Here is a 12,469-nt window from a genome sequence, read left to right on the forward strand (position 1 = left end):
CTTGCTATTTGACCATCAAATTGTTTGTTCTAGCGTTTTCTCATGCCTATTTGGTTGAACGGACTAGTATCAATCAACCACTCACGAACAGTATCGATCCTATTTTGTATCTTTTGAACGTGATTCTAGGACAAAATTCAAGCGTCTCGAAAAAAAATTCCGTTCGAACGTGATCAAGCGGTTCTGCTTAATTTCGTCCCAAAAGATATTTTTTGGGACGAAATTGATATTTTCATTCCAAAATACCTTTTTGGATATTGTTATTGGAACGACCTTGGAACCTTTTTTTTTTTTTTTTTTATCCCAAAAAGTATTTTGGGACGAAATCCCAGTTTTTTGGGATAAATATTGTCATCCCAAAAAGCCAATTATGTTATAGTGTGCTTATTTGTTGTCCGTTATTTATTATACATATGAAAATTTTCTACAAAAATAAATCTATTCTAGTCTACGCAAATCATTCATCACAATACTTTTTTTTTTTAATATATATAGTGACACGATCATCTCACTCTTATCTCATTATGATGAAATGAAAGTGATCCATCAACTTTAAATTATATTTAAAAAAAATTAAGAAATGATAAAAAGAATAATGGAAAGTATCATTTTACAAAATGAGATAGAGCATATATATATATATATATATATATATATATATATATATATATATAGCATATAGAATTATTCTACATTCACCACAATATCAGTAAAGTTATTCAATTATTTTCTTTCCTTCCTGGATTGACAAGAAAAAAATATGTGCGTACTTCATTATAAAAAGCACTATGAAAAGGTTCAACGATCGTTGTGTACTGAAGTTGTCTCTCATAACTTTTCTCATGCAATTCAAGTTTTTATTAACGTACATTACAGATTGACAAGGATGGATTATTCAGAAGGTACTGCGTGCATGGCAGTACCGAGTCGTTTTGGAAAAATAACACAATATTAATTATTATATCTTGAATTTATCTGGGAGATTTTAAGGATTCGACTTGAGCCTTGCCACGAGGACCCTTTGTCCTGATATAAAGTCTGTATTCGTCAAATGTCATTGGTGAATAAAGTGCAGGCCGATCCTCGGTCACAAGCTGCTCGGCAGGTTGGATGAGTAAATCGCTCTTTGGGTTGTAAAATAAGGCCAGCGAAACTCGATCTTTCACTGCATTCACGATCACCCTGTGCTCCACACTCTTGTAAATTGCATTACTCAGCACCTAAATTAAGAAACGTGATCATTTGTATATAATATATGGCATCTCAAATCACTGATTATGAATAGAACTATAAGTTATCAGTATAAATAAAGGATCATAAAAAGAAAAAGTTGAGCCACTTTTAAGTAGTAGTATAAGAAACTGCTTATTTGTGTGCAATTATTTTCTGCGACAATGACTATTTCATGTTAAAATGAGTCTATTTTTATCGCAAATAGTCATTATTGTCATAAATGTTTATTTTTCTTGTAGCATATATATACGTACTAGAGAAAGAAGCTGGAGAGATCAGTAACCTGAATTTGATCCCCTATGTTGACAATGAAAGCATTTGGAACAGGTTTAACAGTAACCCAGTCATTACTTTTGAGGACTTGAAGTCCGGACACGTCCTCATCAGGCAGGAGAAGGGTAAAGCCACCGGGATCGGAGTGTGGAGACAGACCAAGAGTGAGATCAGGTTGTGGACATTTCGGGTAAAAATTCACCCTTAAGCATGCACCTATGTTCTCACTACCTCCAAAAGCATTTTGAAGATACTCCTCCCCAAGTCCAAGATTTATGGACAATATCTTCATCAATCTTCCACATAGCTTTACCGTTTCATCACCATATTCTGCAATCATTTTCCTATATCCGATACAGAAAATAATTAATTATTTATATGCTTATTAACGTACAACTCGCTGATCTTGATCAATCAACATCCAAAATTAAGTGATTACATTCTTTTATATATATATATATATATATATATAAATTTTTTAAATTTTTGTCTTCGTTAATTTAACATGTATTAGAACAAATGCATGATTATAATCATAAGTTCGAAGTTAGGGTATGACTCTTATACTTCACATCATGTTTGTAAGATGTTCTAAATTATATGCGTAATGATCAAGTCAGGCAAATATATTTCAACATCCTTATTAATACACGTAAAATAACAAGATAATTGCAAGGTCTAGCGCCAATTTAGGCTGCTCGTGATCACGGATAATTTTTCGCATATATATTTGGATATTCGATAAAAATTTTATGTACAATCACTTTTGCATATTTTTTATACACTATACTAATGTGACTGACTGCGTTACTTTTTTTAATATAAAATATTTATTTTAGTGAGTGATCACATTAGTAAAATACATAAAAAATATGCAGCATAACTAATTTTATAGTCATGAATCAGTGAAAATCTTTTTATTTTCTCTTCTTTTTTCCTGTTTACAAATGGGCTTATATATATGCTGAAACAAACGCCAGCGGCATCAAGGTCCAAAAGCGAGCTTGTTATTAATTGCATAGTCATTAACTGAACAGCTTCGAAGAATGATCCATCTGATCAGAGAAGTGAGGTCCTGTAGTCAATGTCAAGCACAGTGCTACTATTACAGAGAATAACATACCTTTAATGCATGTAATTCCATATAAAAGACATTAATCCCTCTGTTTTATACATGGCATATTTACCCCAATGACATAAAAGATATGAGTACTGTAACTTAACTTAAAAAAAAAAAGAAAAAAAGCAGAGAATAGTAGTGTTTAAAACGTACCTGCATGATGGTGGGACTGCAGGCCATTTAACCTCGTTCCTGAGAGATAGAGGCATGTAATGGAGGAAGAAATAGTCGCTCCAATCTAAAATTGCCCCCTTCTCCACTCCCAAACGACTGCCATACCCTTCGTACGTACACGGGGAGTTGGAATACTCTTGCTTCAAATCAAGCGGGAGGGCAAAGAACTGACGCCATGTCTCTCTGGCGCTCTTCATCAACTCATGGCTCACCCCGTGGTTCACAATCTGAAAGAACCCCCACTCCCGGCACGCATCCGATACCAGTCTCAGAGCCTCGTCGCAGAGTCTCTGATCGTTGCTGAACAGGTTCTGGAGGTCAATGACTGGGATATTGACGTGAGTCTCTGGCATCTTGGTGGTGGTAGTGACGGTGTTCCGTGAAGCCGGCCTATCAGAGAGAGGCTTGATGTAGCGCTCTGGGATTGCGCATATCCCACTCTCCGATAAGGATTGCACTCGGACAACTGGCTCCGGCCAACTTAGCGAGCAATTCATCATCTCTTTTGCTGTTCTACAGCGAATTTAGTATTGGGTTTATGTATGGAATTTGATATAATGTATATAAAGATTGGAAAATTTTACTCTTTCGATATACACTTCTTTCTCTTCCTTGGCTTATTTCATGTATTGTTGTGAGGCTGAGGAGGGCTCACCATTAAATAAGGCTGAGCCGAGTGGGCTGGTTCACTCCTTGATGCCATAAAGATGGTAGTACTGGCGTTTATGAGGCAGGAATTGGTAGCAAAAAAAAGCTAACAGTTGACTGAAGTCTTAATTTCCAAGACACGTGTTTTTAATACCGGACGTCAGTCGAATCCACGTGTCTTTTAGAATGAGGGGATAAATAATAAGATTTTTCAATATACGTGTCATATTCTCATTGAATGAGGCAGTATAATCAAATCCTTACAGCTGAAATAGACCAGACAAACAGTAGTAGTGCTTAGTGGATTTACTTTTTGGTTACGAGCTGCGAGCTAGCTAGCTAGTCAGGGAGGCCAGCAGCTTTATGCCATGCATGCAGGTGTAGAGATAAGAGGATTAATGTGAGATCTCAGCAAATGGAATAAAAGTTGGGAGTAGAGTAGGAGTAGCAGTACTAATAGTACTGATCCATTAGAAAGAGATCAAAGCTGACTGTACTCGTACAATATTAGGAAAATGGTATTTCACATTTAAATTTGATACCTCATTTTGATATTTTTTTTTATTTTAATTATTTTTATAATTTTTTTATTTAATAGTTAAAAAAGTAACTCTTTTCTATCTTTTATAAATATTTTAAAATGATAAAAAAATATAAATAAAAAATAAAAAATAATAAAAAGATTAATTTGACCTAACAGTCAATTTAAGCAGTGTTAGTGACAGAGTAGCATCGCTCAACAATATTATTTGAGAGGGGCCCCATGCAGCACTAGACAGGTTATTGGGCATAAGCAACTAGGGGCAACTTGGGAGGGAACTTATTGGGGGAAATCATGTAGCATCACCCATGAAAAATATATATCCGCAAATTACTAATCTATGATCTGCTTGGTTAATCTATAATATACAACTTTTACCATAATTTCTCTCTCATTTTTTTATTAATTAATTTTTACAAATCTAGCTAAGAACCAAATCATGGGCAGGTAAAATGATATCAAAGTCTTAACTAATTTCCAATTTTGCACAAAATATTATTAACTCATTGATCATGACTAGCTAGCTAGCTAATCCATGCATGCAAAAATCCATGGCGTCCACCCGATTAGGTCCTACTATAATATAATATAAATTCTACTACATACAGTCACTTTTATATATTTTTTATTCATTCCACTGATGTGATTGATCAAAACAGTTATTTTATATTAAAAAAATGACGTAATCAATCACATCAGTAGAGTGAGCAAAGAGTATGCAAAAGTAATTGTTTATAAAATGTTTGATATAATATTATACGTTGTTATGGTTTTAATAAAAAAAATGCTATTTTGTCCTATGGTTTTTTGCTTCTTCATTTTGATAGCTCGCGTATTTTATTTATTTTTTAATACTTAATTAATTAGGAAGTGAGTATAAGTGAGTTGAAATGTTTTCTAAAAAAATATTTAAAAATATTAATGTAATAGGGGCACGCCTAGCATGCAGATCAAGAGTTGCATATTGTTCTTTTACTAATTCATGAGAAGGACAAGTACCGGAGCAGAAATCTCACAGAAAATTCATTTTATTGTTTGTTTGGAGAATGATGATCTCCAATGTTATCGATCGTGGCTACAGGGCACATTACTTAATTTGGTTGGGTTTTTTTTACTAATTTAGAAGGAGAAGTACTGCAAGAACAGAAATGTCACAGAAAAATCGTTTTAAATGTTCGTTCCGCTTTAGTCTCCATCGATCGATGTCCGTGATTGCACATGCCACGTGATGCCCATGAAGACTTTTGCAGGCCAGTTGTATTTTAGTGAAAAATATCTAGATGTCCATATTATATATTAAATATATAGTTGGTCGTTAATTAATGAGATTCCTTTCAATCTGTCTCCTCCATCCATTGTAGAGGATGGAAATCAATACACTTCAAAAAAGGGACTATAGTCGCAACCATTATAGAGGCTAAATGCCACAAAAAGAAAAAGACGTTTTATGTGATTAATATTAGCGTTTATGTTAAAAAAAGAAAAGCTACTAAAATATATTTTATTATGCGGTCTCATTATACTGTTCACTTTATTCAATTGATGTGGTGTTACGTATTTTATTAAAAAAAATATAAGAACATAAAAAAGACGAAGATTGAAATATAATATTAAATTAGGCGCCCGGCCTCTAAGAAGGATACATATGGCTACCTAATGTTTTTTGTGAAATGAGTGCTATAGTCATAAATGAATTATATATAAGAAATTTTATAAATTGACATGACTTTATGTGATTTGTCAGATTTATTTTATAATAAAAAATAACTTTATAATCTGACAAATCACATCAAATTACATATATTTGTGAGATTAATTTTATATAATCATTTTGTAACTAAAGTATTTCTCTTTTTGTGATCGTAATTCCTAGCTGTATGTGATGTATGTACATGATCTTCTCATGTCCTCTTTGAATTAATTATGATCAACCATTCAATATCTTCCCAAGTAGACAGTATATATATACGGGAGAATATATATCCTTTTTTTGTTTTCGTTTTTAATAATGATTGATTAGGTGTGATTTAGATCGTGAGATGAGATGAAACAGTTTTAGATAAAAGTTGAATAAAATATTAATAAAATATTATTATTATTTTGGAATTTAAAAAAGTTGAATTGAGATTTGAAAAAGTTGAATTGTTTATTATATTTTGTGTAAAAATTTAAGAAAGTTATAATGATAAGATGAAATAAGATGATATGGTTTCTGAATCCAAATAATCGCTAAAAGTAAATTAGATATAGATGACAAGTGGATCGCTCGTGTTTTTCATGAGCATTTCGTTGGAAATTATCTCCACTTGCATGCGCACTACCTTCATGAATACGGCCTTTACGAAACTTTTTTACCAAATAATCGTATGGACGTGGAGAAAACAGATGTTTGGAAAAAACAGATGTTTGGAAAGTATTTATCTAGAAGACTAGAAATAGAACAAACATGATACTTATTATTTATGTATTTTTAAAGTTTTCTTGAAAATTTTAGGGCTCGTTTGACACTTGAAATATTTCAAAATATTTGTAAAAGATAGTGAAATAGTTTGTCAATAGTAAAAAAATAGTTTGAGTTAAAATATTTTATTGAATTTTGAGAAATTAGAATATAAAAAAATTGAATAAAAATATTATAAAGTTAAAAAAATGTTTGAATATAATTTTTTATAATATTATTTTTATTTTAAAATTTAAAAAAAATTGTATTATATTTTATGTTTTATTTGAGACGTTGAGAAAGTTGTAATTAATGATCATTATGTGAAAAAGTTAAAGACTTGAAATAGAAAAATATTTTATGTTTAGATATTTGGAAATGAAATATATATCTAAAAATACTTCTTTCCCAAACTATCCCTAATCATTTACAAATTGAAGAATAATCACATTTTCGAAAATGTATATATATATATATATATATATGAGAATAATTTTTCGTCAGTGCTTCCTATAAGCTAGATTTATCGGAGACCAATAGAGTAGTGCCACGTAAGGGCTACATCTCTATCCTTGTTCGCCGCGCTGCAGGGGATTTGTGTTCTGTCGAGGGCCCCCCCCCCCCCCCCCCCCCCCCCCCCCCCCCAAAAAAAAACCCAAAAACCCCCTAACCTTTCTCTATGTCTCTCCTCCGAACTTTAGGCCACCAATGCTCTGCGTCCTAATCGTCAGGAAAATTGCTAGTCAAACATGCAAGAACAGGATGCAAATTTCTAGAGTTTTATACAAATAAGGGTGGTACATCTCCAGTAAATAAATAAAAAGGTTTTCATGGGAATTTTATAAATATAAAACCAAGTCAAAATTGATTTAGAAAATTAGAATATCTTTTTGCAAGTTCTTCTATCATGGATTAAACTGCCCGTGCAACATAACAAAGATTTTAAACACAGCACCAAAAAACAATGAACGTTGCGTCTCCAAGCTATCCTTGATAATATATTTGAAGAAGATGGAAGCCCAAGTCAAACTCAACACAAAGGCGTCTTCTTTTTCCTCTATTCTTTCATCTTCTGCATGTTTGAGAACTCTTTCATCGTATACTTAGTTTTCAACCTCTCTCAATCTCTGTTTTTCTTTTTCTTTTTTTTTTTTTTTTTTTTTTTTGTTCAATTTGTTAGTTCAGTACCAGACTAATATATTCTCCTCTTTCTCTTCCTCATCGTCTTCTTCTTTCTTTGAAAGTAACAAATAGTAATATGGCTGAAAACTTGAAGAAACAAAAAAAAAAAAAAAAAAAATCATGCATGTTGTCTTTGAAAGACATCTAAAAGACGTTTTGAAAACGTGGGATTGTGACCTCAAGATGGCGCTTCTAAGCAACGCACGTAGGCGTATTTTCACTGCCAAGAAGAAAGTGCGCACTATGGAAAAGCCTACCTACAATACCGCATGAGTACCAGTATTGTTGTGAGGATAAAGTTACATGATTTGAAGTCCACAACGGATAAGTTGCAAGTCTTCAAGCCACGAGAGGGAAAGAGAGAGAGGTTAGGGACTTCAGTTTCTCGAGAGAGAACGAGAGCAGAGAGAAGGGAGTGGAGTCGGGCGGGGTCTCAATTCAGGATCCTCTTATGCGCATCTCACGTTAATTTTGCATGTATTTCTTACGTGGTAAGTTTTCATTGATATTCGATAATTAGACTTTATTGAAAGACACCTGATAAAAGCGTTTCTTTCTATATATATATATATATATATATTATATATTGAAAAAAGTATTTTTGAGATAATATATTATTCTTTTCACCCAACAAATTTATGGAGTGCATAGAAGAAACAACAACCCAATTTGAGAGACAAATTGTCCTTTCAATATTTGAATTCAGTTTTTGGCCGACAATACTCAACATCCACCAGAGCAGCTAGCTGCTAGGGCTTTCAGAATTTTTCTTTTCATCACGTGGAAAACATTTCGGCCTAACTCGTAAAAGCCAAATGACACGTGACAATATCCTATGACATACAGACCCCATCTGATCAGTCTTTCCACCTAACTAGCTAGACTTTCATTTTCTTTCGCTGTTCTACTAGACTCTACTGATTTTCCATGCTTTCATTATAAGACAATGACAAGCACCGTCATGCAGGAGAGAAAAGTCAGGTTGTACGGATACCATAGAAATTGATTTGACATACCTACTTTGCTATTTTTAAAAGATTTTATTTTCACAAAAAGGATTTCGTAATATTTATAAATAATAATGAAATAATTTAAATTAAAATATTTTATTAGATTTAAAAAAATTAAATAAAAATATTTAAAGTTAAAAAAATTATTAAATATAATTTTTTAATGTTATTTTTATTTTTAAATTTAAAAAGTAATAATATTTTTTATATTTTATTTAAAAATTTAAAAATTTTATAATGATTAAGTAATGAATATATGAAAAAATTTAAAATTTAAAATTAAAAAGTGTTTTATATTTGAGTGATGTTTGGAAGGAAATATTCAAAAATATATAAGAATATTTTAAAATATTTGTGTTGTCACCTAAATGCAAGAAACGTGAAGTACTATTATATCATATAGTATTTATTATCATTTGTATAAATATCTTAAATAATATAAAATGAACAAAAAATACTGTAGAACTATTTTATATATCTATTTCTCTCATATTTAAATTACTTTGGATAATTAGAATTTATGTAACCTATATATATAGCTCATGCTCATGCTAATGCCTTTTCTTTCTTTGATGATTCATATGCAAATCAACAAATTAAAAGTAAAATCCCATTTTTATATTTTTTTAATTTAACATCAATCAAATGATAGACCTGACTGATTTTTAATTTAAGGCTCACGACCACGCTAAGAAAAGGAACATTTTATTAAGAAAATATAAACTGGCCTACAATATTTTTTTTTCTTTATATAACTATGTTTTAAATTAGAAATATTTTAATAAAATAATTTATTAAAGTAATTCACTTTAAATCAGGATATTATATAAATACCCTAGTTTTAAAATATGATTATTATATAAAAAATTTATAAGGGATTATACATGTATCATTACTCATTTTATTAATCCAGTACATGCGTCACAAGAATTGCTATTTATAATGCACAAATCCTATATATATATATATATGTATGTATATATGTGTATGTATATTTATGTATATGATCCACTGATCATAAGCAAAATTGTTTTTTAATTTTTTTTAGTACCAATAAAATGGGATTTAAACCAACTTAAGATATAATTTAGTAAAGATATATAAGTGCTACAGGCAACAACAAATAAATTTTATAAAAATAAATTTATAAATAACGTGATTTAATGTGATACGTTAAATTTATTTCACAATAAAAATAATTTTAAAATCTGATGTATCACATGAAATCACGTTAATTTGTGAGACTTTTGTGAAAGAGCTTTATAGTTAAAGTCTTTCTCTATGACAAAACATGTATCTTATTGCTTAAGTTTGGAATATATATTGATGTACACGCGCGCGCGCGCACACATATATATATATATATATTATTTCTCATACATTCAAATCACCCACATGAACTTTGTGCATGATGGTTTAATTGCTACCAGCTCAGTACTTTAGATATATATATATAAATAATCATGCATATATATAATTAGTAAGCTTACACCAATTATCAAGTACAACATGATGGATTAGTATCAATGATCACTTTATGTAATATGGTCATGAGGTGTCCGCAAAGTCATATGCTTGAAAAAGCTCATGTTGATCATGCTTGTATGTGCATATTGCACTTCCAGAAGCCATAAAGATGCGTACCAAATTGGTTAAGATCTATTGAGTTTATAAAACTATATATGATTGTAAATATATATCTAGCATTACTAGATGCATGTCTAGCTAGCTATAACGTTCAGTAAATAGTATATATGCATAAATAGCAAAAGGAAATTAACATGGGAGAGAAATTTAGCTTATTCTTTGTTGTTTTCCTCTTTTCCCGTGAAGTTACTCGTAATGAAATATTTGTAAATTAAAGTAATTATATAAATTAAGGTCGAAGTATTTTATCTATTGTGAGAGAAACACATTAGTCATAAAAAGATTTTATAAAAATAAATTTACAGATTGATGTGACCTGATGTATAATACGTTAGATTATAAAATTATTTACTTTTGTAAGATCTTCTTTGTAACTAACATTTTTCTTTTGAGAAGATAATTGATAGGTATTTTTTTTATTATACAACGTACGTGGCACGTAAATTGTGATATAAATCTGTTACATAAGTTCGCCTATATATACACACACGCGATATATGATGAGATATTTCTTCCTCTCCATGAGATAAGATGCACGTAGAATTTGGTATTCTTCTAAAAAGGCTTGCATGGCCCACGTACGTGAGTGCTGTATAAACTCAAGAATCACGGTTCACATGGGAAACGCGCGTCACAAGTACTCATACTCGTGGTTCATGCCATTGGTCCCGATATAGACACCACGTCATACTCGTAAGTGATATATATATATATATATATATATATATGAGCTGTGCTATTCTGCTGCTGAGGAGCACTGCTCAAGTGTACCGTTAGTTTATTTTTAATTTTTCTTTACACAATTTTTTAATATATTTAAATATTTTAAAAAATAAAAAATATATTAATATATTTAAAATAATTTTCTTAATCATTAAGTACAAAAAATTAAAAATAGCAAGCGGTACACTTGAGCAGTAGACTTCGGACGGCAAAGTAATATTTCTCATATAGTATATCAGTAGCTAGTCACATATATATGGGAGAATAAAGATTTTTTTTTTTTTTTTTGAGAAAGGGAGAATAAAGATCCAAAATGAATAAAAAATCTTTGATATTTTAATTGAGTTATTTCTTCAGGAATAAGATCAAGAGTTTTAGATTCTTTCACCAATTAATTATAGAATCTTAGAATGGGATAACTATTCATATTGAATAGCTTTTTCACAATTTAATTTGGTTGGAGTACTGTTAATTGGATGCAGAATTTTGAAATTGAAAAAAATATTAGTCTTATAAAAAAAAATAGAGGCAATAATGCCTATAATTCCTAGCATAAATAAATCTTAAATGTTTACTAAAATGTCAAAAATAAGATTAAAAGTACATATTTTTTTTAAACCTTGGTATCAGCAGTGTGGCCGATGGTTAGCCACGCCGCGAGAGAACCTCTGAAAGTGGCCTCCGAACCACCCTAATTATTGGTTTTCATATATGGAGTTGCATGGGGCCACCCCCACAAGTCACGACATATGTGGTTGCTTCGCCCCTAGAATCTCAATTTGGGAGTGATATGAGTACCACTCCATGGCCAATGAAAAATGAGAAGACTTCCTTATGTTTATACAAGTTGTAATTTTTGTATTGTTGAGCTGGAGTGTTCTGAAGATGAGCTAGATATATGTGATTAATAAGAATAAAACTTGGGACTTGGTAGAGAGGCCAAAAAACAAAGAAATAACTAGTGTGAAGTGGGTTTTTAAAACAAAATTCAACCCTCACTACAACAAATATGGATTTTTTTCACAAATTCTGTTTCTAAGATATACGATCGTGGCAAATAATACGTTGATGACACGAAAATTGTTCGTGAGAAAAAAAATACAAGCCTTTTGCCACGAGATCATGTTGGCAAGTAAAACTTTGTGGGAAAACGATTTGTTGCCACAAAATAAACACATTTTGTGACAATTAAAAGTTGCCGCAAATAAACTTACCAAAAATATGTTTTTTTCATTGTTATTAGTTTTTGCCACAAGTTGTTAGTTTATTGCAGAGACATTTTCTTGCCACAAATAGTCTTACCATAATTATTTGTTCCTCGTGGGTTATTAGTTTTTGCAATGAGATTATTATCTTTTTTCGGTGACTTTTTTTCGCTACAAATAGACCAACCTTTTTAATTCTAGGTTATTAGTATTTGCGGCGACATTACTAGTTTATTCGACGATAACAACACACTGCAAATACTAATAAAATTA

General features: G+C 31.0%; 1 protein-coding gene across 1 annotated transcript; it reads right to left on the bottom strand.

The window, feature by feature from the left end:
* Positions 1 to 828: 828 nt before the first annotated feature.
* LOC121266870 (probable 2-oxoglutarate-dependent dioxygenase At5g05600) lies at positions 829 to 3,498 on the bottom strand. Its single transcript, XM_041170714.1, has 3 exons — positions 2,780 to 3,498; positions 1,517 to 1,850; positions 829 to 1,220 (listed from the first exon to the last, which is right to left on the bottom strand). The coding sequence occupies exons 1-3, from the start codon at positions 3,298 to 3,300 to the stop codon at positions 972 to 974; spliced, it is 1,104 nt and encodes a 367-aa protein (XP_041026648.1). The 5' UTR covers positions 3,301 to 3,498; the 3' UTR covers positions 829 to 971.
* Between the last annotated feature and the right edge of the window lie 8,971 nt (positions 3,499 to 12,469).

This window comes from Juglans microcarpa x Juglans regia, chromosome 5S (assembly GCF_004785595.1).
Source record: "Juglans microcarpa x Juglans regia isolate MS1-56 chromosome 5S, Jm3101_v1.0, whole genome shotgun sequence".
NCBI classification, from domain to species: Eukaryota; Viridiplantae; Streptophyta; class Magnoliopsida; order Fagales; family Juglandaceae; genus Juglans; species Juglans microcarpa x Juglans regia.

What these genes read in the sequence shown, in the direction of transcription:
- LOC121266870 (XM_041170714.1), bottom strand. Translation starts at nt 3,300, where the DNA reads ATGATGAATTGCTCGCTAAGTTGGCCGGAGCCAGTTGTCCGAGTGCAA. An exon ending in GCAGTCCCACCATCATGCAG is followed by an intron (nt 1,851 to 2,779) that starts GTACGTTTTAAA and finishes TATCGGATATAG; the next exon opens with GAAAATGATTGCAGAATATG. An exon ending in ACATAGGGGATCAAATTCAG is followed by an intron (nt 1,221 to 1,516) that starts GTTACTGATCTC and finishes TTCTTAATTTAG; the next exon opens with GTGCTGAGTAATGCAATTTA.